At 38.8% G+C, this 26,086-nt stretch overlaps 1 protein-coding gene across 2 annotated transcripts in view; it reads right to left on the reverse strand.

Moving 5' to 3' along the window:
* Positions 1 to 17,665: 17,665 nt before the first annotated feature.
* TSHZ1 (teashirt zinc finger homeobox 1) overlaps positions 17,666 to 26,086 on the reverse strand; it is a 55,884-nt gene continuing 47,463 nt past the window's right edge. Inside the window, exons 1-2 of one of the 2 annotated variants that reach the window (XM_034762504.1) lie at positions 22,731 to 22,887; positions 17,666 to 21,597 (exon numbers count right to left, since the gene is read on the reverse strand). In XM_034762504.1, the coding sequence (XP_034618395.1) occupies positions 18,428 to 21,597; positions 22,731 to 22,809 (3,249 nt within the window). In that variant the 5' untranslated portion in view covers positions 22,810 to 22,887 and the 3' untranslated portion in view covers positions 17,666 to 18,427. Of the gene's footprint in view, positions 21,598 to 22,730; positions 22,888 to 26,086 lie in introns of those variants that run through there. The other variant, XM_034762505.1, reaches the window with a different exon arrangement.

The following is a 26,086-nucleotide window of genomic DNA, read 5'->3' on the forward strand; positions in this document are numbered from 1 at the left end:
ATAATTTGCAAATTTGTCCTTTTTGTTATTTTGCTTTATTTTTTTACAAGAACTGAGTTCATTTTCAATTGACCTTGTTAGGACGGGATTTTCTACACAGCCAGTGTCTTGGTATAAATTTAAGGAACACAAATAGAAATAAATCACAGTCAACATAACCAGGAATTTGACACCTAACTGTATCATTTCCACAATTTCAGGCCCTCTGCTGGCTGAGCTTTTTCAGAAATATGTCTGTGAAGTTAGGCTTGTAAGTCTGTGCTTAGGCACTTTAAAAAGCGGCCTGGTTTTCAAAAGCACCGAGCAGTCAGCATTCAACAGCCTCTACCAACTTCACACAGAGCCGCTGGCTGCTCAGCACTTCTGAAAATCACGCCATTTTTTTTTAAAGTGCCTAAATACAGATTTAGGACTAGGAGCCTAATTTTATGAACCCGTTTCTGAAAATCTTGGCCTGGGCATTCCTGTGGTTATTGTTTCAAAGCTCTTGAGGAAAGCAGAACGAATAGGGTTTCACTTGCCTGACCCTACTGGAGCATCAGCTCATATGTTCTTGTTCCTCACTTTTAGTTTTCAGATTGTGACTGGTGGGGTTTTCTTGAAAAAGTATTTTATTTCCTCTTCCCCATACAACTAACAACAAGCAACTTTTTCCTGCTCTGTTCTGGCCATTCACCTAACTGTTAGCCATTAAAATCCTGGTGGTTGGAGATTTAAGTTAAGTTCACTGGTCTGATATATATACATACACACACACACACACACACGTATGCACATATCTACATTTAAATACTGCTGTTCTTCAGAGAAAATGGCCTTGCTCTGGCTTGGCATGTATTGTGCATCATTAGTGGAAGTTTTCACTGTGTTCATGGAAAGGTGTCACTGTGTGTGTGTGTGTGTGTGTGTGTGTATGTGTGTGTGTGTCAGTGAGAGACAGAGAGAGTGCACCAGGAATTATCTATGCATAAAGAAATTAAAAGAGAATATTTTTCCAGAGCAATTGAAGCCCATCTCCTGAACAATGACGACAGCTCCTCATTTTCGACAACAATAGAGGGCACGTAGGAGTCAGCTCATTAGAATATCTGTGGCTCTTTTCTGTTCTCTCTGCATTAAGCCCCCATAATGTCAGTTGTCACTTATTAATGACAATTAACTAGTAATCAGCAGTGAGACTCTTCGAGGTGGTCCTTGCCTGACAGGTGAAGAAAGAGAACATTGCGTAGTGCCATGCAGTGACATGGAACCTTCAAAGGGAGCACGGCATTTCCATAAATTAGTTCAGAAAGAAATTTTCTTTTATACATTCTCTTTAAAGCTTTAGGATCTTTAACCCTAGAAGCACTAGCTGTTGTAGCTGTCCTCCTCTGCCCCCATATCTTTATTCATGAATAAAATCTGAAGGCAGCCCAAACTGTCATGTACTCCTATTTGGAATAGCAATAAACCCACCCTGCTGTAAATAATAATACCCGGTCCAAATATTCAACATTAGGTGCTGATTTACAATATGTGGGCATCCTTTTTAGGGAAATTGCTAACTGATAACAGCTAGGTGAATGGCCAGTACAGATTGCTGCAGATCTAATATAATTTTTTTAATTAAATGATTCAAAAGCATCTGAGTGTGCACATAGCCAGTCTACAAACTACATGTTCTTGTCAATGTTCTTCCTTTCCCAATGTTCTAATTGCTTTTTGCAGCCACTTGTTTTGTCTTTTCTTAAATTAGATAGTAAACACTTTGGAGCAGAGACTGTCTATTACTATGTGTTTGTACAGCACCTAGCACAATGGGCTTTGAAAACGATCTGAGGGCTACTATATTATATAAAATTAACTAACAAACAACTTTTTCCTGCTATTGTTGAACTATTCTAACGAGGCACAACATCAGAACCCTTTACCAATTTCTTTCTGACTTGTGGTCACGTTTATCTGATTTACTGTGAATCAGGTAGCATTTAGGGGGGAAAGCTCTTTGGGACACCTTTTATTCCAGGTGTGTACGGCTGCTAACACACTGGGGCTCTAAACCCTGACTTGAGTATGAAAATGCTATCACAATACAAATACATAATTTCTGCTTTTACAAAGACTTAAGTGACATGAGAACAATACTGTTTTCCTCACTCCTTACAGTTGCCCCTCCTGTCTTACATAACACTATTCAGACAGCATTCACTCCTCACTTTACTCAGGCTCTTTACTCAGTCTTCACTTCTTAAGCTTCCCTGGCCCTGAGCCCCCAACTTCTAAATGAACAGTTACCAGTTCTCATGCCTCCTCCCTATTGAGCTCCGTAGGCTTCATTAAGCAACTCCAATCCTCACTTCTTCACTACAAATCCTAAAATCCTCATTTTCCCTCACTGCAAAGTACCCCTGAAACAGAATCCTCCTCCTCCTTACTCCCAGACTCCTGCAACAGCTGTCACCCAAAGAACCTACCAAACATTGCTCACAAGCACCAGTACTCACATTTCTCAATGAAAAGTTCTACTGAGCTTAAGTCACTGCAGCCTTATTTCTAACCTCTCCATTCTCACACCACTCAGTTCTAGCTTTTCAAGATCACCATCCCTTCTTCTCTTGCTGATTGCCGAGCAGTTTATTCTCTTAACACAGATCCTCCAGTCCTTGCTTCTTGGCACTGTGCATTTACAAACCACATTTCTTCCTAAAGCAGATTTGCAGAGCCATCTGCCAGCTGTTATCACTGCTGATCTTCACTCATTTCTAGTCACGCCTTGGTCCTTTCTACTACTTTTTGTACTTTTCCAAATTCCCAGTCATGTTTGCAGTTGAAAGTTCATGCTTCATTCAATTGATTCAAATCCTTACTCAGTGGAGATCCTCACCTGTTTATGCTCTCTGTATATGCGTATATATATCTCCTCAATATTTATTCCACTCTATATGCATCCGAAGAAGTGGGCTGTAGTCCACGAAAGCTTATGCTCTAATAAATCTGTTAGTCTCTAAGGTGCCACAAGAACTCCTGATCCTCACACAGCGTTTGCCATACTGGAACAAGAGTAGCTTTTTTTCAGTTTGGCTTAAACTGCTTCCAAAGTCACATCAACTATATCCAGAAAAAGCCCTCTTATATCAGAACCAAAGTTTCCCCACAGGACTTAGATCCATATAACTATAGAAATTTAACTTCTGACCCTACCTTATATTGCTATAACATTTCCATGTAGACAAGCACTTATATACAGTGAAAACAATTAATCTACAATGCTACACCTCCACTTTTATAAATAGTAAGAAATGAGATGCTAAAAGACTGCTCTGAACCCAACATCAGGGCATTCTCCAGGTGAAGGAGGAGCGACTATGTGACCCTTGGAGTGAATTTGTTGTCTGCTTGTTTGTTGTTGTGGGGTAGTTTGCTTGCTTGTGCCTGCTTTATTGAAGTTTATAGTGTGGTCTGTTTTGGTGACTGTGTACTGAGCCTAGTGGTCAGCTAGGCAAGGCTGAGAGCTTTAGCCTACCATCCCTGTGATCCCTAATCCCTTTATGGTCCCTTGATGAGGGGGTAGGGCTAACTCAGGGGTTTAAAAAGACAGCTCCTAAACAATTAGAGGAGTTAATGAACAGGGGAGTTTTAGAGCGGAAGAGTAAGAACCAGATACACTTAATAAACTTAAACCAATATCCCCCCCAAAGGAAAAAAACAAAGAACCAAACACAAAGGGAAAAAAAATCCTGCAAGATTAAAAATAATACAGGTAGAGGATTAGCAGTAGAGTGGGCGCTATCCAATTTATTGCACTGAATGCAGCATGTATAATTGTGGGCAGATGGTGTATGTGGGCAATTAGTGCAAGCAATTGATGGCCCTCAAAGACCAAGTATAGGCTCTAAAGACCAGAGTGGCTGAACTGGAGGAGTTAAGGGAGACAGAAAGGTACACAGAGGAGATTTTCCAGGACACAGTAGAATGGTCCCACCCCCACTATGACAGCCTCTGTACTGTTGAGGAAGATGAAAGTCTCAGGGAAGGAGGACATCAAGCTGGAGTGGAGAAAAACAGTCCCTTAGTTGGGACTCTCTTTCCAGATGATGTCATGGTATCCTCTTGCACTGAAGATACCTCTTTGGGGGAGAGAACTTCAGTCATTAGGAAGAGACAGCTAATAGTAATGGGGGAGTCAATTATTAGAAATACACCTCTACCCTGATATAACGCTGTCCTCGGGAGCCAAAAAATCTTACCGTATTATAGGTGAAACCGTGTTATATCGAACTTGCTTTGATCTGCCGGAGCGCACAGCCCCACCCCCCCCCGGAGCTCTGCTTTACCGTGTTATATCCGAATTTGTGTTATATCGGGTCACATTATATCGGGGTAGAGGGCTGGGTTTGTGATGACCAGGAGAACTGCATGGTGAATTGCCTGCTGGGTACAAAGGTTGCAGATCTCTTGAGACATCTAGATAGGCTTATGTGCAGTGCTGGAGAGGAGCCAGTGTAGATACCAATGACATAGGGTACGAGAGAGATCCTGGAGGCCAAATTTAGGCTGCTAGGTAAGAGATTAAAGTCCAGGACCTACATGGTAGCATTCTCTGAAATGCTTCCAGTTCCAAGTGCAGGACCAGTTAGACAGGCAGAACTGTAGGGTCTCAATGTGTAGATGAGATGATGGTGTTCAGAGGAAGGAATTAGGTTTATTAGGAACTGGGGGACCTTTTGTGAAAGAAGGAGCTCTGCCTAACCCAAAACAGAAACAGATTGCTGGCATTTAAAATTAAAAAGGTTGTAGAGGAGTTTTTAAACCAAGGGCTGGGGGAAAGCCGATAGCAGTGGAGGAGCGCACTGTTCAGGCAGACACATCCCTTAGGGGAGGATTTATTAAAGGGGCTACATAAAGAGGAAAGGATAGAGGACAGGTAGGAACTGAAGCGAAACAGTAAAAAGAAAAAGAGTCCCATTCAATTACATCACATGAAGGCAGACAACTAAATATCGACAAGTTTTTATAAGTGCTTGTGTACAAATGTAAAAACATCTAAATACTAAGATGGGTGAACTTGAGTGCCTGATATTAGATGAGGATATTCATATAATAGGCACCACAGAAACTTGGTGGAATGATGATAATCAATGGGACACAGTAATGTCAGGATACAAATTATATAAGAATGACAAAGTAGGTCATGCTTATGGGGGAGTAGCACTATATGTGAAAGAAAGCATAGCGTCAAACATAGTAAAAATCTTAAATGAATCAACAGTACCATAGAATCTTTATGGACAGAAATTCCATGCTTGAATAATAAGAGTATAGCAGTAGAAATATACTACTGACCACCTGACCGTGACTGAAATGCACATGGAGGTTAGAGAGGGCAGAAAAACAGAAAACCCAATAATAATGAGGGATTTCAACTATCACCATATTGATTGGGTATATGTCACCTCAGGACGGGATGCAGAAAATTTCTTGACACCATTAATGACTGCTTCTTTGAGAGCTAGTCCTGGAAACCACATGGGGAGAGGCAATTCCTGATTTGGGACTAAGTGAAATCTGATCCAAAAAGTGAATATAATAGAATTGCTCAGTAATGATGTAATTAAATTTAACATCCTTGTAGGGTGGAAAATACTAAAGAATCCCACAACAGTAGCATTTAACTTCAAAAAGGGGAACTATGCAAACAGGAGGAGGCTCAAAAGAGTGAAATGCCTGCAAGCTGCATGGAAACTTTTTAACAACACCATAATAGAGGCTCAAACTATATGTATATCCCAAATTAAAAATAAAAACAAGAGTAAGAGGACCCAAAAAATGTCACTATGGCTAAACAGAATAAAAGAAGTGGTTAGAGACAAAAAGACATATTTTAAAAATTGGAAGTCAAATCCTCGTGAGGAAAATAGAAAGAAGTATAAATTTTGGCAAGTCAAGTGTAAAAGTAGGCTGGCCAAAAAAGAATTTGAAGAGCAGCTTACAAAAGACACAAAAACAAACAGCAGAAATTTATTCTAAGTACATCAGAAGCAGGAAGCCTGCCAAACAATCAGTGGGGGCCACTGGATGATTACAGAGTTAAAAGAGCACTCAAAGAAGATAAGGCCATTGTGGAGAAGCTAAATGAATTCTTTGCATTGATCTTCACTCTAGAGGATCTGAGGGAGATTCCCACACCTGAGCCATACTTTTTAGGTGACAAATCTGAGGAACTGTCCCAGATTCAGGTGTTAATAGAGGAGTTTGGAGAAGAAATTGATAAATTAAACAGTACTAAGTCACCAAGACGAGAGCTCTGAAGGAACTCAAATATGAAATTGCAGAACTACTAACTATGGTATGTAACTATTGCTTAACTCAACCTCTGTACCAGATGGCTGACAGATAGCTAATGTGATGCTGATTTTTAAAAAAGGCTAAAGAGGCAATCCTGGCAACTACAGGCAGATAAGCCTAACTTCAGTAGTAGGCAAATTGGTTGAAACTATAGTAAAGAACAGAATTATCAGATGCCTAAGTTAACTGCATATGTTGGGGAGGAGTCAACATGGGTTTTGTAAAGGGAAATCATGCCTCACTAATCTAACAGGGTTATTTGAGGGTATCAACAAACATATAGACGAGGGTGATCCAATGGATACAGTGTACTTAGACTTTCAGAAAGCCTTTGACAAGTTTCATCACCAAAGGCTCTTAAGCAAAATAAGCTGTCAAGGGATAAGATGGAAGATCCTCTCTTGGATCAGTAACTGGTTAAAAGATAGGAAACAAAGGGTAGAAGAAATGGTTGGTTATCATAGTGGAGAGAGGAAAATAGTAGGGTCCCCCAAGAAGCCATACTGGGACTAGTGCTGTTCAACACATTCATAAATTCTGGAAAAGGGGATAACAAGTGAGGTGGCAAAGTTTGCAGACGATCCTAAATTACTCAAGATAGTAAAATCCAAATCAGACTGTGAAGAGTTATAAAAGGATCTCACAAAACTGGGTGACTGGAAAACAAAATGGTAGATGAATTTCAATGTTGATGAATGCAAAGTAATGCACACTGGAAAACATAATCCCACCAATACAGACAAAATGATGGGCTCTAAATTAGATGTTACCACTCAAGAGATCTTAGAGTCATCATGGATAGTCCTCTGAAAACATCTGCTCAATGTGCAGCAGCAGTCAAAAAAAGCTAACAGAATGTAAGGAACCATTAGGAAAGGGATAGATAATAAGACAGACAATATCATACCACTATATAAATCCACAGCACACCCACACATTGAATACTGCGTGCAGTTCTGGTCTTCTCAGCTCAAAAGAGCTATATTAGAATTGGGGAAAAGTATTGGGAGGGTAACAAAAAATAATTGGGAGTATGGAACCGGTTCCATATGAGAAGAGATTTAAAAGACTGGGATTGTTCATCTTAGGAAAGAGAGGACTAAGGAAGGATATGATAGAGGTCTATAAAATCGTGGATGGGGTGGAGAAAGTGAATAAGGAAAGGTTATGTATTCCTTCACATAATACGAGAACCAGAAGTCATCTGATGAAATTAATAGGCAGCAGGTTTAAAACAAACATATAGAAGTACTTCTTCGAACAACATACAATCAACCTGTGGAACTCATTGCCAGGATATGCTGTGAAGGCCAAAAGTATAACTGGATTCAAAAAAGATAAGTACATGGAAGATAGGTTCATCAATGGCTATTAGCCAAGATGGTCAGGAATGCAACCCCATGCTGTGGATGTCCCTAAACATCTGACTGCTAAAAGTTGGGACTGGATGACAGGGGATATATCACTCGATAGAGTGCCCTGTTCTGTCCACTCCCCCTGAAGCATCTAGCACCCGCCACTGTCGGAAAACAGGATAATGGGCTAGATGGACCATTGATCTGAACAGAATGGCCATTCTTATGTCAGCACTTAAGAGGAAAGTCACTTTCTTGATTCAGTATAAAGTTAGTGCTGTTGAAGTGGTCATCTGAAAGTGTAAACCTTAGTTCCCCTTAAAAAGTTTTGTTTCCCCCCCTCAGAAGGTGCAGAATGATGGTGACTTGCTGAGGAGGAACTGTGCCAGTTCTTATGATTGGTTGGTGGGTGGGTTTGGTGTCTTTTATTTTGTTTTTATGACACTGAGCTTGTAACAATGCTTCCATGACAACAAATAAGATATTACACTTTGGAATGTCACAGTGACAAACTAAGTCTAAACAGGACTTAAATGTTCACATTAGTTTTAACAGAACAATAATGAAAGAATTGACACCAGAAATGTTCAGAGTAAATCCCATTATCTCTCTATTTGTGAATATAATGTTTATTATTTTGTATGGGAATCAGAAACCCCACCTTTTCCTAATGGATTTATATATTCAGCATCCACTTCAGAAATTTACATCATTGGTCCCCATTAATTGCAGAAAGGAATGATGGAAAATGGTATGTGACCCAATCTGTATATCTACAGTTGAGAAGGACTATATCCAATTCCAAGATTTTATCATGCCATTCAGAAATGCAAAAACCCAATTCCAAATAAATTAAGCAGGACCAACATTTGATCTCAGCACTCTGGAATCTGGAGTGTCTCTGAGAAGGTAAAGGGATGCTGGATATGATGACGTATAGTAAGATATAATGAAATTGAATTGCTCAGGAAGATTAATACAAACTGACGTAACACCTACAAGTCCACCAGTGAAGACATTGGATCTTCCAATTCCAGGTTATATTGGTGCTCTGTATATGTGGACTGGGTTGTTTGGGCTCTTTAAATTATAATATTCTTGGGGCAGAATAAAGTATGATGAAGAATCTGGTCTAGTGGCTAAGACATTAAATGACAAATCAAGAGAGTTTTAGACTGTCAAGCCTTCTGGGCAGGGACTGTATCTTACTCCAAGAGTAAAATAATTAAACATAGTAGAAGTTAATATACTAATATTGCTTTGTGACCATTAGCCTAGATGGCTTTTGGTTTAAAGGATAAGTAATTCTGGTGGAGATCCATGCAAAAATCTCAACACTAAGAAGTTTGTCAAAAGGTTGGCTGAGCTAACCTAATAAAAACAAAGTTGGGAAATGACTAATAAAAGTTTCAACTAAAAATATGTCTTAAAACACAAAAGACATCTAAAAAAATTAAAAGAGAGGAGGGTAATTAAAAAAAAGAATTAATCTATGGCTGGGTAGAGGGGCAACTGGGCTAGAGATCAAAGAGAGCCATCATCACTTTAGCTACTTTAGCCTTTATTCTACAATCCAGTCAGATTCATACAGGTGGCTGCACAGATCTGATTGCAGGATCTGGGCCTTGTGTATTATCTTCATTTCCCTCCACAACCATTTATCTTGTCTCTTTCTAAGCCCCTGTCCTTCCTGGGATCATCTGGTGCACTGAAGTCCATGGGATCCTGCCAATCCCAGTGCAGGACTAGGGTTTTAAATTGTAATCTTCAGAGGGCAGGGAGCATGGATTCCTCTGTGTTTGGGAAGTACTTAGCACATTTTGGGTGCCACTGCAATTTAAATACATGATGTTATTTTAATAACAATAACAACAATAAAAATATCTTCCGTGTATCTTATAGGGATGACAATACTGACAGTGTTCAAACAATAATAAGTGTATTAAAAGTGAAATCTAGGTAAGCCTTTAGGGCCATACATTAGTTTTCTAAAGCAGCAAAACAGAGGCATAATTATTGCTTAAGCTCCTGTGTTCCTACTTAGAAAGAGATTCTTGTATAATAAAGGTCAAAACAGAGATTATTACATTTTTAATCAGATAATTATAACTTAGACCCTACAGGTTTTCTATGGTGTCCTGAAACTTTTGGCTAATTATTTATTATAAATTCCAGTGTCACCTAGCATTATCTGTTTTTAATTAGACAAGAACATAAGCCCTGCTGTACAATGAGAGGGTGAGCTCTGTTCTGCCGTGGGTCAGAGAACAAAGGTAATGTTGCTTTAAAATTATTGAGTGTCAAGAACCGTATAATATTTTATATACATACACACACACACACACACACACACACATACTCATTTAAAAGAGAAAAATATTGTGAGAAGCCACAAAGAGTTGTTATACTATGATAAACTTTAGTTAGTATCTACTTGTTTGTTGATTAAGGTGCAGTGTTGAAGACATGACCTTATTCTAATGGAGAATGGGATGAAAAATTTGTATCAGGGTATTTTTATTTTAATTATAGTGGATGAAATTCTGTCCCCATTGAAGTGAGTGGGAGTTTTGCCATTGACTTTGATGTAGCCAGAATTTCATCAAATGTGTTTCTAATGCTTTAGTTTCCCTTCCATGCTGTACATTTTAAAACCTAGGTAATAATCAATTACAGGCCACAATAAACAAAACAGACTGGGGCATTAACGGATACAAGGAGTCACTTGCAATGATCACATTTCCTTATGGTTTATATAAGATGAAATACCACTGTGAAGAGCAATGTAACAAATGCCACATGAATAAAGGATTTCAGACTTCACAAACTTATTTAGATGATACAGATGCTCGAGGGTTAGCATTTTGTGAAGCATGTGTCTTGGTCCAGTTGAAGGGACCCCGTATCTCCGTTTGGCTCTGTGTTTGACAGTAGCTTAGTAAAAAGTCCTAGTCGCAAACCAGTTATGAGTATCTTCGAACCAACAGGTTAGCATTGTGAACACTGATAAATGGCTAATGGACACTATCACCATTGTAAAGCCAACTTCAGAAGAGATGATGTCTGTGAAAATATGTTGTTTACATATATGTGAGAGACTCCTGTTATTCATAGTTAAGCATCAAGATCCCCTTTATCCCCCCATTATTTTAATCCTCGTTGCTGCATGTGGCCTCTAAGACTATGTCTACTCTGTAATTAAAAACCCACAGCTGGCCCGTGCCAGCTGACTCAGGTTCTCAGGCCTCTGCCTAAAAGACTGCAGCCCGAGCACTAGGACCCTCCCACCTGGCAGCAAAAAATGACCCACAGCAAGTGTCACAGCCTGGGTCAACTGACTCAGGCTTCCGTGATTTGTGCCACAAGGCTAAAAATAGCAGCGCAGACATTTAGGCTGGGGCTGGAGACCAGGCTCTGAAAGTCAGCAGGCTGGGAGGGTCTCGGGGCCTGTGCTCCAGCCTGAGCCGGAACCTGAATGTCTGCGCTGCTATTTTTAGCCCCGCAATTCGAGCCCGACTCAGTTGACCTGGGCTCAGACTCATAACTGGGTTTTTATTGCTGAGTAGACATACCCATAAATACCCCCACCCTTGGACAGCACTACAGGCGTTTGTGTATTATTTGACTAACTTCATTATAATACCACCTTCCATTTATAGGACTGCTTTCATCCCAAAAGCCTCTCAAGTGTGTCAACTACAGACATGCAGCTACCTCTGGGGCAGAACACAGAAACTACTTAACAGTGCTTAGAAACATTACACAAAACATAAAGTGAAGGATTTGGCATCCAGTTATAACAGGAGGAAGAATTTATGGTCTCACCAAACTGGGTGACTGGGCAACAAAATGGCCAATGAAATTCAATGTTGATAAATGCAAAGTAATTCACATTGGAAACATAATCCCAACTATACATATAAAAGTATGTGGTCAAAATTAGATGTTACCACTTAAGAAAGAGATCTTGGAGTCATTGTGGATAGTTCACTGAAAACATCTACTTGATGTGTAGTGGCAGTCAAAATGCAAACAGAATGTTGGGAATCATTAAGAAAGGGATAGATAATAGGACAGAAAATATCATATTGCCTCAATATAAATCCATGGTTCACCCACATCTTGAATACTATGTGCAGATGTGGTTGCCCCATCTCAAAAAAGATATATTGGAATTGGAAAAGATTAAAGGGAAACAAAGAAGATTACAGGTATGGAACAGCTTCCATATGAGGAGAGGTTAATAAGACAGACTTTTCAGCTTGGAAAAGAGATGACTAAGGGGGCATATGATAGAGGTTTATAAAATCATGACTGGTATGGAGAAAGTAAATAAGGAAGTGTTATTTATTCCTTCTCATAACACAAGGGGTCACCAAATGAAATTAATAGGCAGCAGGTTTAAAACAAATAATAGGAAGTATTTTTTATACAACACAGTCAACCTGCGGAACTCCTTGCCAGAGGATGTTGTGAAGGCCAAGACTATAACAGGGTTCAAAAAAGAACTAGGTAAGTTCATGGAGGATAGGTCCATCAAAAGCTATTAGCCAGGATGGGTAGAGATGGTGTCCCTAGCCTCTGTTTGCCAGAAGCTGGGAATGGGCAACAGGGGATGGATCACTTGATGATTACCTGTTTTGTTCATTCCCTTTGGGGCACCTGGCATTGGCCACTGCTGGATACTGAGCTAGATGGACCTTTGGTCTGACCCAATATGGCCGTCCTTATGTTCTTGTCTACACTGCCTTGCAATATAGACTACAGGGTGTATGAAAAGTAGTGTGCACCTATGTGCTGTGCTGCAACTCCCACGTGTGGATGCTGCAGGCACAAACTAAAAGGTTCCTAGTTCGCATTAACATATTCCTCTTCAAATAGGATTACATTAATATGAATTCGGAACCTTTTAGTTCATGCCTGCAGAGCCCACATGGGGGAGTTACAGCACAGCATTTTGGTGCACACTGCTATTCTCAGCCCCTGGGACAGTATAGACAAAGCCTACATTTAGAAAAGAGAGTTACTCAAATTAGAATCTAGTCAAGAAATTGGGGCTAACATTCTATTCCTGTAAGTGGTTAAAAAGAGATTCTGTTTTATGTTTCAGCGAACAGATGGCAACTCCCACAGCCTCCTAACACCATGCTGGGAGAGTAGTTCACTATTCTGTACTGAGTCAGAGAGAAGAGTGCCACCTACTGAGTTTTTTAAACCACCTCCCACAGAAACTGGGCTTTCCTTGGAGGTCTCCCATCCATAACGCTAACCAGGGCCAACCCTGTTTAGCTTAAGAGACTTGACAAGCTCATATTTCAAGATGGCTTGGCTGTAGGCAAAATCTGATACTTTGTAGATTAATCATCTTGATTTAAGTTTAATTCCTCCATTTTTGTTCCACTGTACTTCAATATATTTGTATTCTTAATGTTTTCAACTGCAAGGACTGATTATGTCTGGTGCTCTTATCCACCAACATAGTTACCTAGAGAAACTATAACAAAACCATGTTGTAGAATACATAAGTGACTATATAACCAACTGGTATTTTATTTAAAAAAAACTACAACAAACCATTCCCATCCCTTCAGGATTGACCTTAGCAGCACACAGTTACCTCTTGAAACTTGTAACCTAGTGGTTTGCATCAACCTGAAAATAATAATAAAAGGAAGTATATAGGATACAAAACCCAACTTGAAAAATAGACAAACCAAGACCTTCACTTGTGAGAACAGATAGCTGGAGAATTTTAAACACTAAAAATGTATTGTTGACAAAATGTGGCTGCACAGGTCTTGGAAAAGAAATAGACACAATAGATTTTGAATGTTTAACAGAATAAAAACAGAATCTTACAGTATGTACACAGGCCCTGAGGCCCTTACAGCTTCCTTTCTTCATGAGTGGTTCTGAAAGGTTGTGCAGGTCACTGCCATACAGTAGCTGCTGTTATTAAGAATAGCACAAACTTACCTTCCCTTTATGAAATGAAAAGAGAATTGACCTGCATGCTTCCAGCGTCAAAAATTTAAAAGAAAAAAAACTAATTGCATATTACCTTTACTCAATAAAAAAAGAATTCATTTGGAAATACAATATTCAATCAAGGGCCACCATAAAAAGATTAAAGATCAGATTGCTTTTTTTTCCTGTGTCCTTTTGTTAGATGAGTCAAAAAATCAGAGAATGCAAACATCACACCCCCCATTTCTATGGTACAAAATGTTACATCAATGCAGTCACAGAGGACAGCTGCTAAGTTATTCTAAATGGACTTTGTTCAGGGCCAGGCTTGAATGATGAGTCATCAATTCACAGATTCCAAGGCCAGAAGGGGCCATTGTGATCATCTAGCCCGACCTCCTGTATAACACAGGCCATAGAACTTCCCCCAAAATAATTTAAAAGAGCATATACACCTCTACCCCAATATAACGCGACCCGATATAACACAAATTCGGATATAACGCAGTAAAGCAGTGCTCCGGGGAGACAGGGCTGCGCACTCCGGCAGATCAAAGCAAGTTCGATATAACGCGGTTTCACCTATAATGCGGTAAGATTTTTTGGCTCCCGAGGACAGCGTTATATCGGGATAGAGGTGTATTTTAGAAAAACATTCAATCTTGATTTAAATATTGTCAGCATTGGAGAATCCACTATAATTCTTGGTAAATTTTTCCAATGATTAATTACTCTCACCTGTAAAACTTTATGCCTTATTTCCACTCTGAATTTGTCTAGCTTCAACTTCCAGCCATTGGATTATGTTATATATTTCTCTGATAGTTTGAAGAGCCCATTATTAAAAATTTGTTCCCCACGTAGGTACTTATAGGGGTCGGCAACCTTTCAGAAGCAGTGTGCCGAGTCTTTATTTATTCACTCTAATTTAAGGTTTCGCGTGCCAGTCATACATGTTAACATTTTTAGAAGGTCTCTTTCCATACGTCTATAATGTAGAACTAAACTATTGTTCTATGTAAAGTAAATAAGGTTTTTAAAATGTTTAAGAAGCTTCATTTAAAATTAAATTAAAATGCAGAGCCCCACGGACCGGTAGCCAGGACCTGGACAGCGTGAGTGCCACTGAAAATCAGCTCATGTGCCGCCTTTGGCACGCGTGCCATAGGTTGCCTACCCCTGTTATAGACTGTAATCAAGATCCCCCTTAACCTTCTCTTTGTTAAACTAAATAGATTGAACTCCTTTAGTCTATCACCAGTGCCAAATAAAGAGATAAAATTACCTCTGTACTCCTCCCTGAGATTCCTGCTTATGCAACCAAGGATCACATTAGTCTTTTTGGCCTCAGTGTTGCACTTGGAGATTATGTTCAGCTGATTAGCCACCACGATCTCCAAATCTTTTTCAGAGTCACTGCTTCCCAGGATAGAGTCCTCCAGTATGTAAGTATGGCCTACATTCTTTGTTCCTAGATATATACATTTACATATAGCCATATTTGGTTTGAGCATTGGCCTGCTAAACCCAGGGTTGTGAGTTCAATCCTTGAGGGGGCCATTTAGGGATCTGGGGCAAAATCAGTACTTGGTCCTGCTAGTGAAGGCAGGGGGCTGGACTCGATGACCTTTCAAGGTCCCTTCCAGTTCTAAGAGATGGGATATCTCCATTAATTATTAGAATACATATTGTTTGCTTGCGCCTAGTTTACCAAGCGATCCAGATCATTCTGTACTTGTGATCTGTCCTCTTCATTAGTTACCATTCCCTCAACTTTTTCATCTGGTAACTTTATCAATGACGATTTTGTTTTCTTCCAGATCATTGACAAAACTGTTAAATAGCCTAGGCTCAAGAACCGATCCATATGGAACCCCAATAGAAACACACCCACTAGATGATGATTCCCCATCTTTTAGATCTATAAATTAGCTAGTTTTTAATCCATTTAATGAGTGAATGTTCAATCTCAGTCTCCATGTTAAAAATCCTGTAGCTATCAGAATTGAAACAGACTTGGCCATGCCCTAAACACCTCTCAAGGGAGTGCAGAGAACTTAATTTACATGCAATGTTTCAAAATGAGTTTTAATGGATTTACATTAGATTTGAACCCACTTTAGATGTATTATTTCTCCCTTTCAACCTTCTCACTCACTATTCCTACTGTTGCACTGCAATACAGTATATCCTATAATCATATATTTGCAGGCCTGTGGTAAAGTAAACAAAACTTCAAAGGGTTATTATGTAAAGAGTCTGCATTACTGCCATAGGTCTAATTGTTATTTTTCCTCACCACCCCTTGGGCCCAAAGTACATAATCATCCAGTAATTGAACTGAAATGCCTAAATGGCTGGATCCCCTAAAGGACATAGGTATTTATCAGTGAAGAAAGTAAAGGAAATTTAACAGACCCCTATGGCATTCTCCTGCACTAGTAGAAATACTATGTAAACATAGCTGACCTGGACCTGCTAGGCTCTTCTGAAATCATTACAGGATACAGAACAATGCTTGGCTGTTACTGGGACTGTAAATAATGTAAAGATAAGGAACAGAATTAAGCTGAAAACAGAAGTCTCAATTTGTGAAGAATGAAGAAAATACACCTATAACCACAGTATCACTAATACTATGTGAAAGCAAACCCCCAAAGGTCCTCACATTTAATAGCCCCTCCAAAATGTGTCTGGATAGTGGATCCCAGGCTTTCACATACTGTAAGTGTCAGAGCACTCGTGAGATAGAGCACTGAAGGCCCTGACAGCTCTCCTTTACATTCTAAATGACATCTGCATTCAACAGAACAGAAATAAAGATTAAGAGAAACACCTGATACGACTGGGCTCAGCTTACCTCAAAATGTAATATTTAAATAGTACAGAGAAACATAGGTCTGTCTTCTTGTACTGTAAGTAAGAACTGGTGTCAAAGCCTCAGAGGTCTTCATAGCTGCAGGAAAGGCAAGTAACACAGTATCCAAAGGACAATGGGAGCCAAAGCCACAGCATCTTACTCAGCCAAAACTCCTGATGAAGTCAAAAGGAGTTTTGCCTGAGGAAGGGTCTTATGAGGGGGCTCTGAATACACAGCAAAAATGATTATACGTACATTTACAGGCAAGAAGATTAACTTGGCAAAAGATTCTCAGCCCGTCTTACACTTCTGTGATCAATAGAATGCCCATTACTAATTAATAAAATCACAATGATTTTGTACCTGTAGGAGGGTAATTTACTGCAAGTATACTTTAAGAAGTTATTAATACTTATGGCTTACAACAAAATATGTCAGCATACAGATCATGAAAAGATGATTTCAAATATACGTTTGTTGGTTGATTGCATAAGTGATACCTCTTATTGCTTGAACAACACCTCAAAGGCAAAATAATGACGACATGACAATGAACGTAAATCAAGAACTGCATGTGGGTTTATTTTACACTTGAGAAAACAGTGGATTTAATTGTGTGAACCAAAATGTACTGTACAATATTAATGATAAAACATCAAAATGTATAATTCATAGTGCATTGCTTGCTTTATTTTTATTTATTTTTGTCAGATAGTTCCTTTAAGTACATGCATCTGGAAAGATGCAGGTGCCAGTAAAATTTCTCTATTTAAATCAAGCTGCAGGAACTAAATTTTATTCAAAAAGTGTGGTTTTACATTATATACACAGAAGTCGAATATAAAATGACAATATAAAAAGTTAAAAGAGAAAGCATACAGCCAGAAGGTACAAAGAAAGTTAAACAGTTTAAAATGGTACGATATGTAACATGTATTTTTTTAAGCTGATGCTGGCAATTTACAAGGAACGGAATCCAACATTTGCCCCATTTTTTTGTTTTGTTTTTTGTTTTCATTTATCAATGCAGCACACTATAGAAAGGTCAGCTTGTACCAAAGCTTAACATTTGTAAATAACTATAAACTGCAGTATTTTACAGGGAAAAAAAAGCATTTTTACACTTTTTTTAAATAACAGCTTGCATACTTTTTTTTGCCAAAAAAGTGGCAATTTTCAGCATCCAGAGGGTTTGGGCATAGTGGCAACTTGGTTTGCTATTTTATATTATTATTATTATTATTAAACTCTTACAGTTGTGGCTTCCTAACCCCGTGAGTAGTAGATAGCTTTCCTTTGTCCAAGAACTGCATGCATGTTTTCTCCACAAACCAGTTCTGCATTAAAAAATGCTCATTCAATTTAAAAAAAAAAAAAATCTTTAGTACATTTTGTTTTTGACACAGCTTTGATTTGAATGAAATCCCTTTAAGCCTCTTTATTCATTTAATTATTTGGAAAGGCACAGAAATGCTATTACAGTTCTTAGAGGGTTAAAACTTGACACTACTGGGTTCTGTGACCTTTATTGTCATGGCAACTTTGTAATTTTAGGATGTCTTTTTATCATTGTTCTTTGTGTCTTTCTTTACTGCTAAATTAATGTCTCTCAATAGTGTCTCCCACTATATTCTACAAAAGATAGCTTAACATCAAGGACAGATGTTGAAAATAAAGGTCAGACTTTGACTCACAAAAAAATCAAAACAAACAAAAAAAAAACCACCATGCACAGATCAGACAAAGAGCATATAAATATAACTACAAAATAAGTGTAAGAAAAACCAAGGTCCAGATAGGCAGTTCAGCAACAAAAGTAAGACTGATTTCAGAGGCTCAGGTCAGGCCTAGTGCAGTACTATGAAGAAGTTTAGTGCAATGTTCCTGTGGTCACTTGCATACCTAGCTGCTTACCTGGACGCTATTGTTTTTCTAACTCAGTTACATAGATCAGATGGTCCTCTGGGGACTTGCCGTGTGTTTTACTAAGGTGCAGTTTGACTGCGTGCTTGCTTGCAAAAGTTCGGTTACAGAGCTTACACTGGAATGTGGAGCCCAAGTCCTCCTCAGCAATTCCAAGTGAGCCCAAAGTCTTGTTCGTGAGGACTTTTGAAACATTCTGCTGTTCTTGAATCTGATTTAGTGGCAACTTTGACAGATCCTTCAAACTAAACCCTAAATGTGTCTCTAAGTGACTTATGTATGTAGAAGCAGTCCTGAATTGAGAGGCACAATCATTGCAAAAGAAAACAGGATGTCCTGTGTCTAGGTTCTTTAAAAACTTAGTTCCACCTGTCCTCCTTAACTGATACTTCACATTGGCCAGCCAGTGGCTAATTGTGGTCATGGAAAGACCAGTAAACTTAGAGATGTGTACCCGCTCCTGTGGACCGAGGTCTGACATAATATATTTGCCTTCTGGTGTCTCCCTCAAGCTGGAAGCAAACTGTGCTTGAAGGATCAGAAGATGCTGAGGGTTCCAGTTGGACTGCCTGCCTTTCCTCTTGTGTACTGGTGACAGCTCATCCAGAGCTTCCTCAAAACTGCTTCCATCAGCATCCGACTTCTCTGACACAGTAGATGGAGTCGAAGACTTGGGTGTCAAACGCCCTGTGAGATTTTTCACCATATCAGAAATATCCATTAGGGCGCTCTCCCTTAGAGGAGAAGAGACAGAGTCAGCCACACTGGAAACAAGAGGTTTGTTTTTGGACTTGGTTAAATCAATGGGCTGATCACTGTTTTCATAGTAGTATCGGTCAATCGCATCAGCCTGCTTGACCGGAGTGGTCGGGTAAATGGGTTTGTCCAACATACTGTTGCTAATTTTGTACAACATGGCCAAAGGGTCCAAAGAGGGGCTTACTGGCTTAGAAACTTTGCCTAGGTGGGTATTCATAATGGACTGTAAAGCACTCAATGGGTTAATGAAAGATGGCTCAGGCGAATGATCTGTGATGATTCCTAAATTATTACAGCCATTTGCGACTTTTGCTTTGAGTGGCTCTGTACCATTTGGAGTATGAGCTTCAGCTGGACTGTCCTTTTTGACCTTCTGAACTTCTGCATCGGGACTCTTTTTCTGTTGCTGTTTGTTGTTTATTTCCTCAGATTTTGGAAAGTCTTTGTTTTCTTTAGCAGCAGGTGACGTTGGTTTAACGGGAGAACTCTTCTCTTTCTCTGCAGGTTTTTCTTCCCTCTTTACATTGATTTTACCTGTAACTTTCTCCACCAGCTCCTCCATCGCCGACACATTACTCTTGTGAGGTGGGGGTGTGAGACTACCTGGGGAATGGACGAGTGCACTGTGTTCCGACGACAGTGATTTTACACTACTGGCATAGGATGGCTGCATTTGAACACTCTGCACTGTGGGTTGTAGGGACTTTACTGTTCCTGGTAGCTGGTAAGCTGCATGAATGCTGGGGTATCCTCCCCAGGAAGGTGCTCCATTCTGAGCCTTGCTGATAGCTGTTGTCACCGTGTTCTCAAGGGATTTCAATATGTCTATTCCACCTTTAGGACTGTCATCCAGATCCTCCTCTCTGAGGTACTGATATAAAGTTGTTGGCTCAAATTTTTCCGTAGAGTCCTCACTCTCCTCTTTTATCTTTTTGTCTGTTTCAGTGACAACCACCTTTTCCTTTTCTGGGTCCTTCTTCTCCTCAGAATTTGTAGACCCAGCTGGAGAATCAGGTTGCTTTTTAATGTTGGAGGCTGGTAGTCTCGTATGGGTGGTGGGTGGCAGAGGTATGGACTGTATCTTTTCCTCCACCACAGGGTCCAACACTAGTTGTTTTCCTTTTTTCGAGGCTGAGTTGGTCACCTTCAAAAAATGACCAGTGACCATCATATGAGCAGTAAGTTGCTGCAATGTGTCATGAGAACTGCCACATTCCATGCATTTCAGTATCTGGGCTTTACGGGCCTCAAACTGCCAAGTGTAGCTAGCACCATTCTGATAGCCATAGCGATTGTTTGGAGTCACATAGGGATTGGCAGTTTTCTGATCCTTTGCAGACTCACTCAATGCAGCCTCTGCAGTGATCCCTGGTGGCTCAGGTGAACAAGGTGAAGCTAAGTCCTGAAGTGCTCGCTTTTTGGTAGAAGGGACCAGTTTAGTGATGGCTGGTACTGGTTCCTTCAGAGGCACTTTCTGGTAATGCTTTGTTTTTATCATATGGACACTCAGGTCTTGCAAAGATTCAAATGAATGCCCACAGTACATGCATTTCAGCACTTTTTGAGCATCCTCTTTGCCTTCCATTTCCATAAGCGAACGTTTTCTAGGCTTTGACCACCGTTTGGTCTTTTCAGATTCCTTATCTCTGTTGTCATCACGGTAATGTCCAGTTTCATTCATATGCACTGTTAGCTCCACCAGTGTGTCATAGGCTGCACTGCAGTCTTTGCATCGAAATTTACTAGCACCGGTGAACACAGACCCATAGAGTTTATTGTTTTGCCGGTAAAGCTGAACCGTGCTGAACAGGCTAGGCTCTGGGAGAAGTCCATATGAAGAAGTCTGCTGCAAAGTTTTAGCTAATGCAGCTTGGTGCCAGTCATAACCTGAACCACCACTGTTACTGTTACTAGTATTACAGTTACTCGTACTAGTACTGGTGTTGGTACTAGTACCATGGGTGTTGGTATTAGCATTGCAATTGGTGGTGTTTTCATTCTGGCTGATTTCATTGTTGCTGGTAGTTGGACTGGATTTCTTTAAGTCCAAAGCTAAACTGGACCAGCAAGACTCTGAGAGTAAATTTGCATACACAGCTTTTATTTGTGCCAAGCTGTCCTGTGGATAGGAAGCATTGTCTGTGCACTGATGATCCTCTTTCTCTTCTTGCGAGGAAGTGCTTTTGAAATGGGCCAGTTGATCACTGTTTTCACTAAACGGTGAACCATAGCCTGCATCTTGATTAGTTGCAGTGCTGACTGGGGAGTTCTGGTAGCTTTGAGCCTCTTTGATCTCTGTTTCTTCATTGCACAAATACTCACTCTCCTGGATGTCGAGAGACAGCCCGTCATCCTCCACTCTGTCTTCATCTATTTCCGCTGCCTTCAATTCCTCCTCAGGAACATATGCTTAAAATATAGAAAAACAAGACACAGTTATGGAATGTGCACATTTTATATCACTGCCATCTCTTAAACTAAACACACTAATGATGAAGCCAAATTTTAAAGGTACAAACAACACTCCCCCACCACTTACACACTCAACCTGTACACTCTTAATTTAACATCAACCTTAACTCTTAATGAGTAGTATTAATTTTTTATACTAGTAGAGTAATATGCCACAGACAGTACCACAAGAGTCACCATCATTATTTTTAAAAAGCATTAAGCTGATTTCTCTCCTCAATACAAGAATAATTAAATAGAGCAATAGTCAGGCAGTGAGATACATTATGTGTGTACAAAGCAGATGTGTGAGGTTGACATCTGCTCCATGAACCTAGGTTCTTAGAATCACTGACTGGACTGATCCCATTTGCTCAAGCCCTGTAGCAAATTGACCTCAGCTGCACCCTCAAGGGCAATCTCCTTGGCAAAATCAGTTGCAGACAACTGACTCTAATGGAGCCATACTTGGCAAAAGTGTCAGGTCAATTATTGAGGCGGTTCCTGGTGGCTTGTTGCGTTGGGTTCATTAGAGAGTGGAGTAATCTCACAGCTCTTGGCTTTCACTGGCATAGGGCATTTTTGAATAGAACATTTAAATGGTAAACTGACTTAAAGGGGACAACATAAGGAAAACAATTATTATTGTTCTGCATGAACAGGAGATACTTTGCATCCCCCTACACTATAACATGACGTGGATGCCACGTTACTATTCTGGCAAGAGCAGTTGGTAGCTAAAAATAAAATAAATGAACTAGATGAATATTTAGAAGTGATAAACATAAAACATAAGACTACATTGATTATTGGCTTACAGTAAATATCAAACTTTGCTATTGTATTGCCATCTGGTGAAACTGTACAAATTACATGTTCTTCTATATCAAACTATTTTTTAAACTAGCAAATGTGATATTCATGAGCAGATGGCCACTATATCAAAATACATTTACTCCAAGGGTCCAATTCACAAAAGTGGCTTACATGCACATAAGTGATAAATGTACATTTTTATTGCATAGTAGCAAACATACATGTACACTTTTGCCTCCACATTTATAAAAGAAGCACTTGGCCAAAAAAATCACCTTGGTTGGGGAATGTGGGTGAGTTTATGTGCAAGTCAAAGTAGAAAATAAAAATGGGTTGAGAACAGCTTTCTGACATGGAAAAAAAATATTTTCACGTTGGGTGAATTGTGCACAGAGCCATTCTGAAATGTGTGCAATTCCCTTGCAGGAAGAAAGGTTGAAAGAAAGCCAGAAAAAGGCACTTCTGCTCCAATGTGATATGAAAAAAAAAAAACAAATAAAATAAAATACACTTATCACCTTAGGAAGTTTTAGTTGTTAGGTATTAATACAATTTGTGCCATTTTTTCCACAAGCAGTTGCTAATTCTTTCATTCCCAGAATATTTCTCCTTTAAAAAAGCAAAATTTAATCCTCCCATTTTAACAGGAAGACTATTTAAAATGCTTGTTTTTACAGAACAATAGTATCTACAATCAATATGTGACAATTCTAGGTTTACAGCAGAGTCCTAATACACTCCCTGCACAACTGCAGCCCCATATTTGAAGGCAAGAGGACATGTGACTCATCCACTTCCACCCCCCTACCACTGTAGTGCTGTAGACCTTATCATGTCCTCCTCAACCCTCTACCCAGTCTATAACTGCCTGTCTCATTCTTATCTCTGGAGATACTTTTGTTTTACTAAAAATGGTTAAAAGTTAAAAATGACACCGTTTCAGGTAAAGTGTTATTAAAAAGGGTAGCTGAGCCACAAGCCTTTTATTAAAAAAATATGTAATGGTATCAGGAATGAGGAGGAGGAGAAGACCGGAAAAACAGAAGAAGCTGGAGAAAAGGCTCGGCGGGAACCAGAAAGGCTGATGTTCTCTAACAAAGAAAAAAAAAAGCTACCTATTCATTTATTCTGTAAAAATCTCAGCTCTTACAGTGTTATCACAAGAATGTCACCAAGTGCCCACAATGTATTATAGCCTTGTGATGCTGTTACTTTTATAATTTTAAATTGTGTGTGTGTTGTAGCGGAATCTACTAGCACAGCTATAGTTAAGGGTCTGTCAGCACTCACATTATACATTCCTGTTTTCAGGTATTTATAACTGCAAAAGAAAGCATTTTATAGGAGGGCAACTATAGACAATTATGGAATCTGGGACCTTTTTTTCTGATAGTGTTTTTCAAAATTAAAATTTCCAGGCTCACAGCGCATAAAATAGACTAGGCCCTTCTGGCATTTTTTCTTTACATATAAAAATTGAACTATTAATGACTGACAGTCAGTTACTATGGAGGAGCTGAAACTTAATGGGTCATATTCTCAATTGGTATAAATTAATGTAGCTCCACTAACTTCAACTGAGCTATGCCAATTTATACCAGCTGACAATCTGATCCAATGTTTTTAATAAACATTACTAACTGCTTCAACTTGCAGATCAGTGCTACAGGTCAACAATCCGAATGACTGGTCCAGTAGGTTGTTATTATTTTTCAAAAGTGGTAAAAAAATTACATCTTAGTAATTACTGTAAATACCTGCTTCAAATCAGTTTCTATATGTAAGTTATAACGGATCCAAATTATATATCTTTTTTTTCTATTTATTTATGATGATCTTTCGTGTCAACTCTCATACACTGTTGATTGGTGGGGAAGTTTCTTTTATTTCCACCATAAAGGGAGTTAAACTACACCAAAAAATGTTTGTTACATGAAATGTCTGGTGCTAACCCATTAAAGCAAAGAACCTGAGTGTTAAAGTGAAACTCCATCTTTCATCTTCTTTCTTACTCTTAGTTTTTACTGAGATTACTACAAGAGTGAGTTCTTATATGTGCCAAGATATACTGAAATACCTAGCCAGAAAGTGGAAAGTGAACTTTCTGCCTTAACAATGATTTTCCTTTCTTTCCAAATTTAAAGTCAGATCCTGAAAACAATCCAAATTTTTATATATATGTATATATCCACACACACACACACACACATCCAGTTATATACAATTTCTAAACAAACACACACACACACACACACAAAATGCACATTAGGTAATATGATAGTTTATTTGAAATGTTTTAATTTATATTATTACCATTAGAAACTATTTCATTGAAACCCTCTGATTATTGTTGAGATAAATATAATACTTTTTGATTCAGGACTTTAATGATGTTTCTAGTAAGAACATTAATATAAACATCAGAATATGATATTTCACAAGGTCAATGCAATTTTCCAGTCCAAAAGTGTTCTATGACAGATATTACAGAAGAACAGAAAATAAAGACGAAGTTGTTACTTTTCAAAAATATATATTTACTAAAATTTCCCCCAGGGAAATCTGATGAATAAGTAGGCATTGGAATTTTAAACACAGCAAAAATTCCCTTTCCACAGTTATTTGTATAGAAAAGTGCTATTATCCTACATCAAATAAAACAGAGAAATTGAGATTCTCTCTCTTTCAAAATAACAGACAGACAAATGGACAGAAAGGTTCCAGTCATTAGTGTGTGTGTGTGTGTGTGTGTGTGTGTGTGTGTGTGTTAAAACAACTCCCATCAACCTTCTACATACACTTCCTGCACCTACATAGATATTCCAAATTGTGATACTGGTTTACATGTGTGTCCTGCAATCACACAGAAATATATAGAGCAGCAATGAAAATTCATCTCCAGCAACTTCACTATACCCAAAGCAGAAGATATTACAGTGCATAATGTTACCAATCCCTCTCTCTCTCTCTCTTTGAAAAAAAATCATCAAATTACAGACACAGGAAGAAATAACTAGTGATTGGAAGTGGTCTGCTTTTCTTTTTACTAAACCTTGTTAATATTTCTTGCACATAAGATGTGCCTTCTGGATGCCAATGTCTCCCCATAGATGTACTGTCATCTCTGAACAGCATTAAAATCTGTGCATTCTAATGTAAGTGGACATGAGGCGCTATATATCGAACATGTTAGTGGTACAGCACATTGTGTTTGCTTCAGTGAGAAGGTTTACACCATAAATACACATACATTGTCTGAAGAGGCAAACACACACTGGAATTATATAGATGGTTTTAAAACTATTATATTTTTTAAGGGAAAAATATATAAAATAATTTCTTAATCCTTTGCCCAGTACTTCTGAAGGAATTTCTCTCTAGCATAGATATTCTTTTCTATTTATAAAAAGGATTGTAGTATTCAAACATTATTTTAAGAATGGCAAAAAGTGATAACTATAAATGAAAACTCTATCAAGGCCAGACAATAATGGATCAAAAAATAATTGTAAGGGAAAAATATCTAAGTATTTAAGGCCCCAATTCAGTAAAACATTTAAATATGAGCATAACTTTAAGCATATACTTATGTCCCATTGAAATCAATGAGACTTAAGTATATGTTTAAGTG

This window comes from Trachemys scripta, chromosome 2 (genome assembly GCF_013100865.1).
Source record: "Trachemys scripta elegans isolate TJP31775 chromosome 2, CAS_Tse_1.0, whole genome shotgun sequence".
NCBI classification, from domain to species: Eukaryota; Metazoa; Chordata; order Testudines; family Emydidae; genus Trachemys; species Trachemys scripta.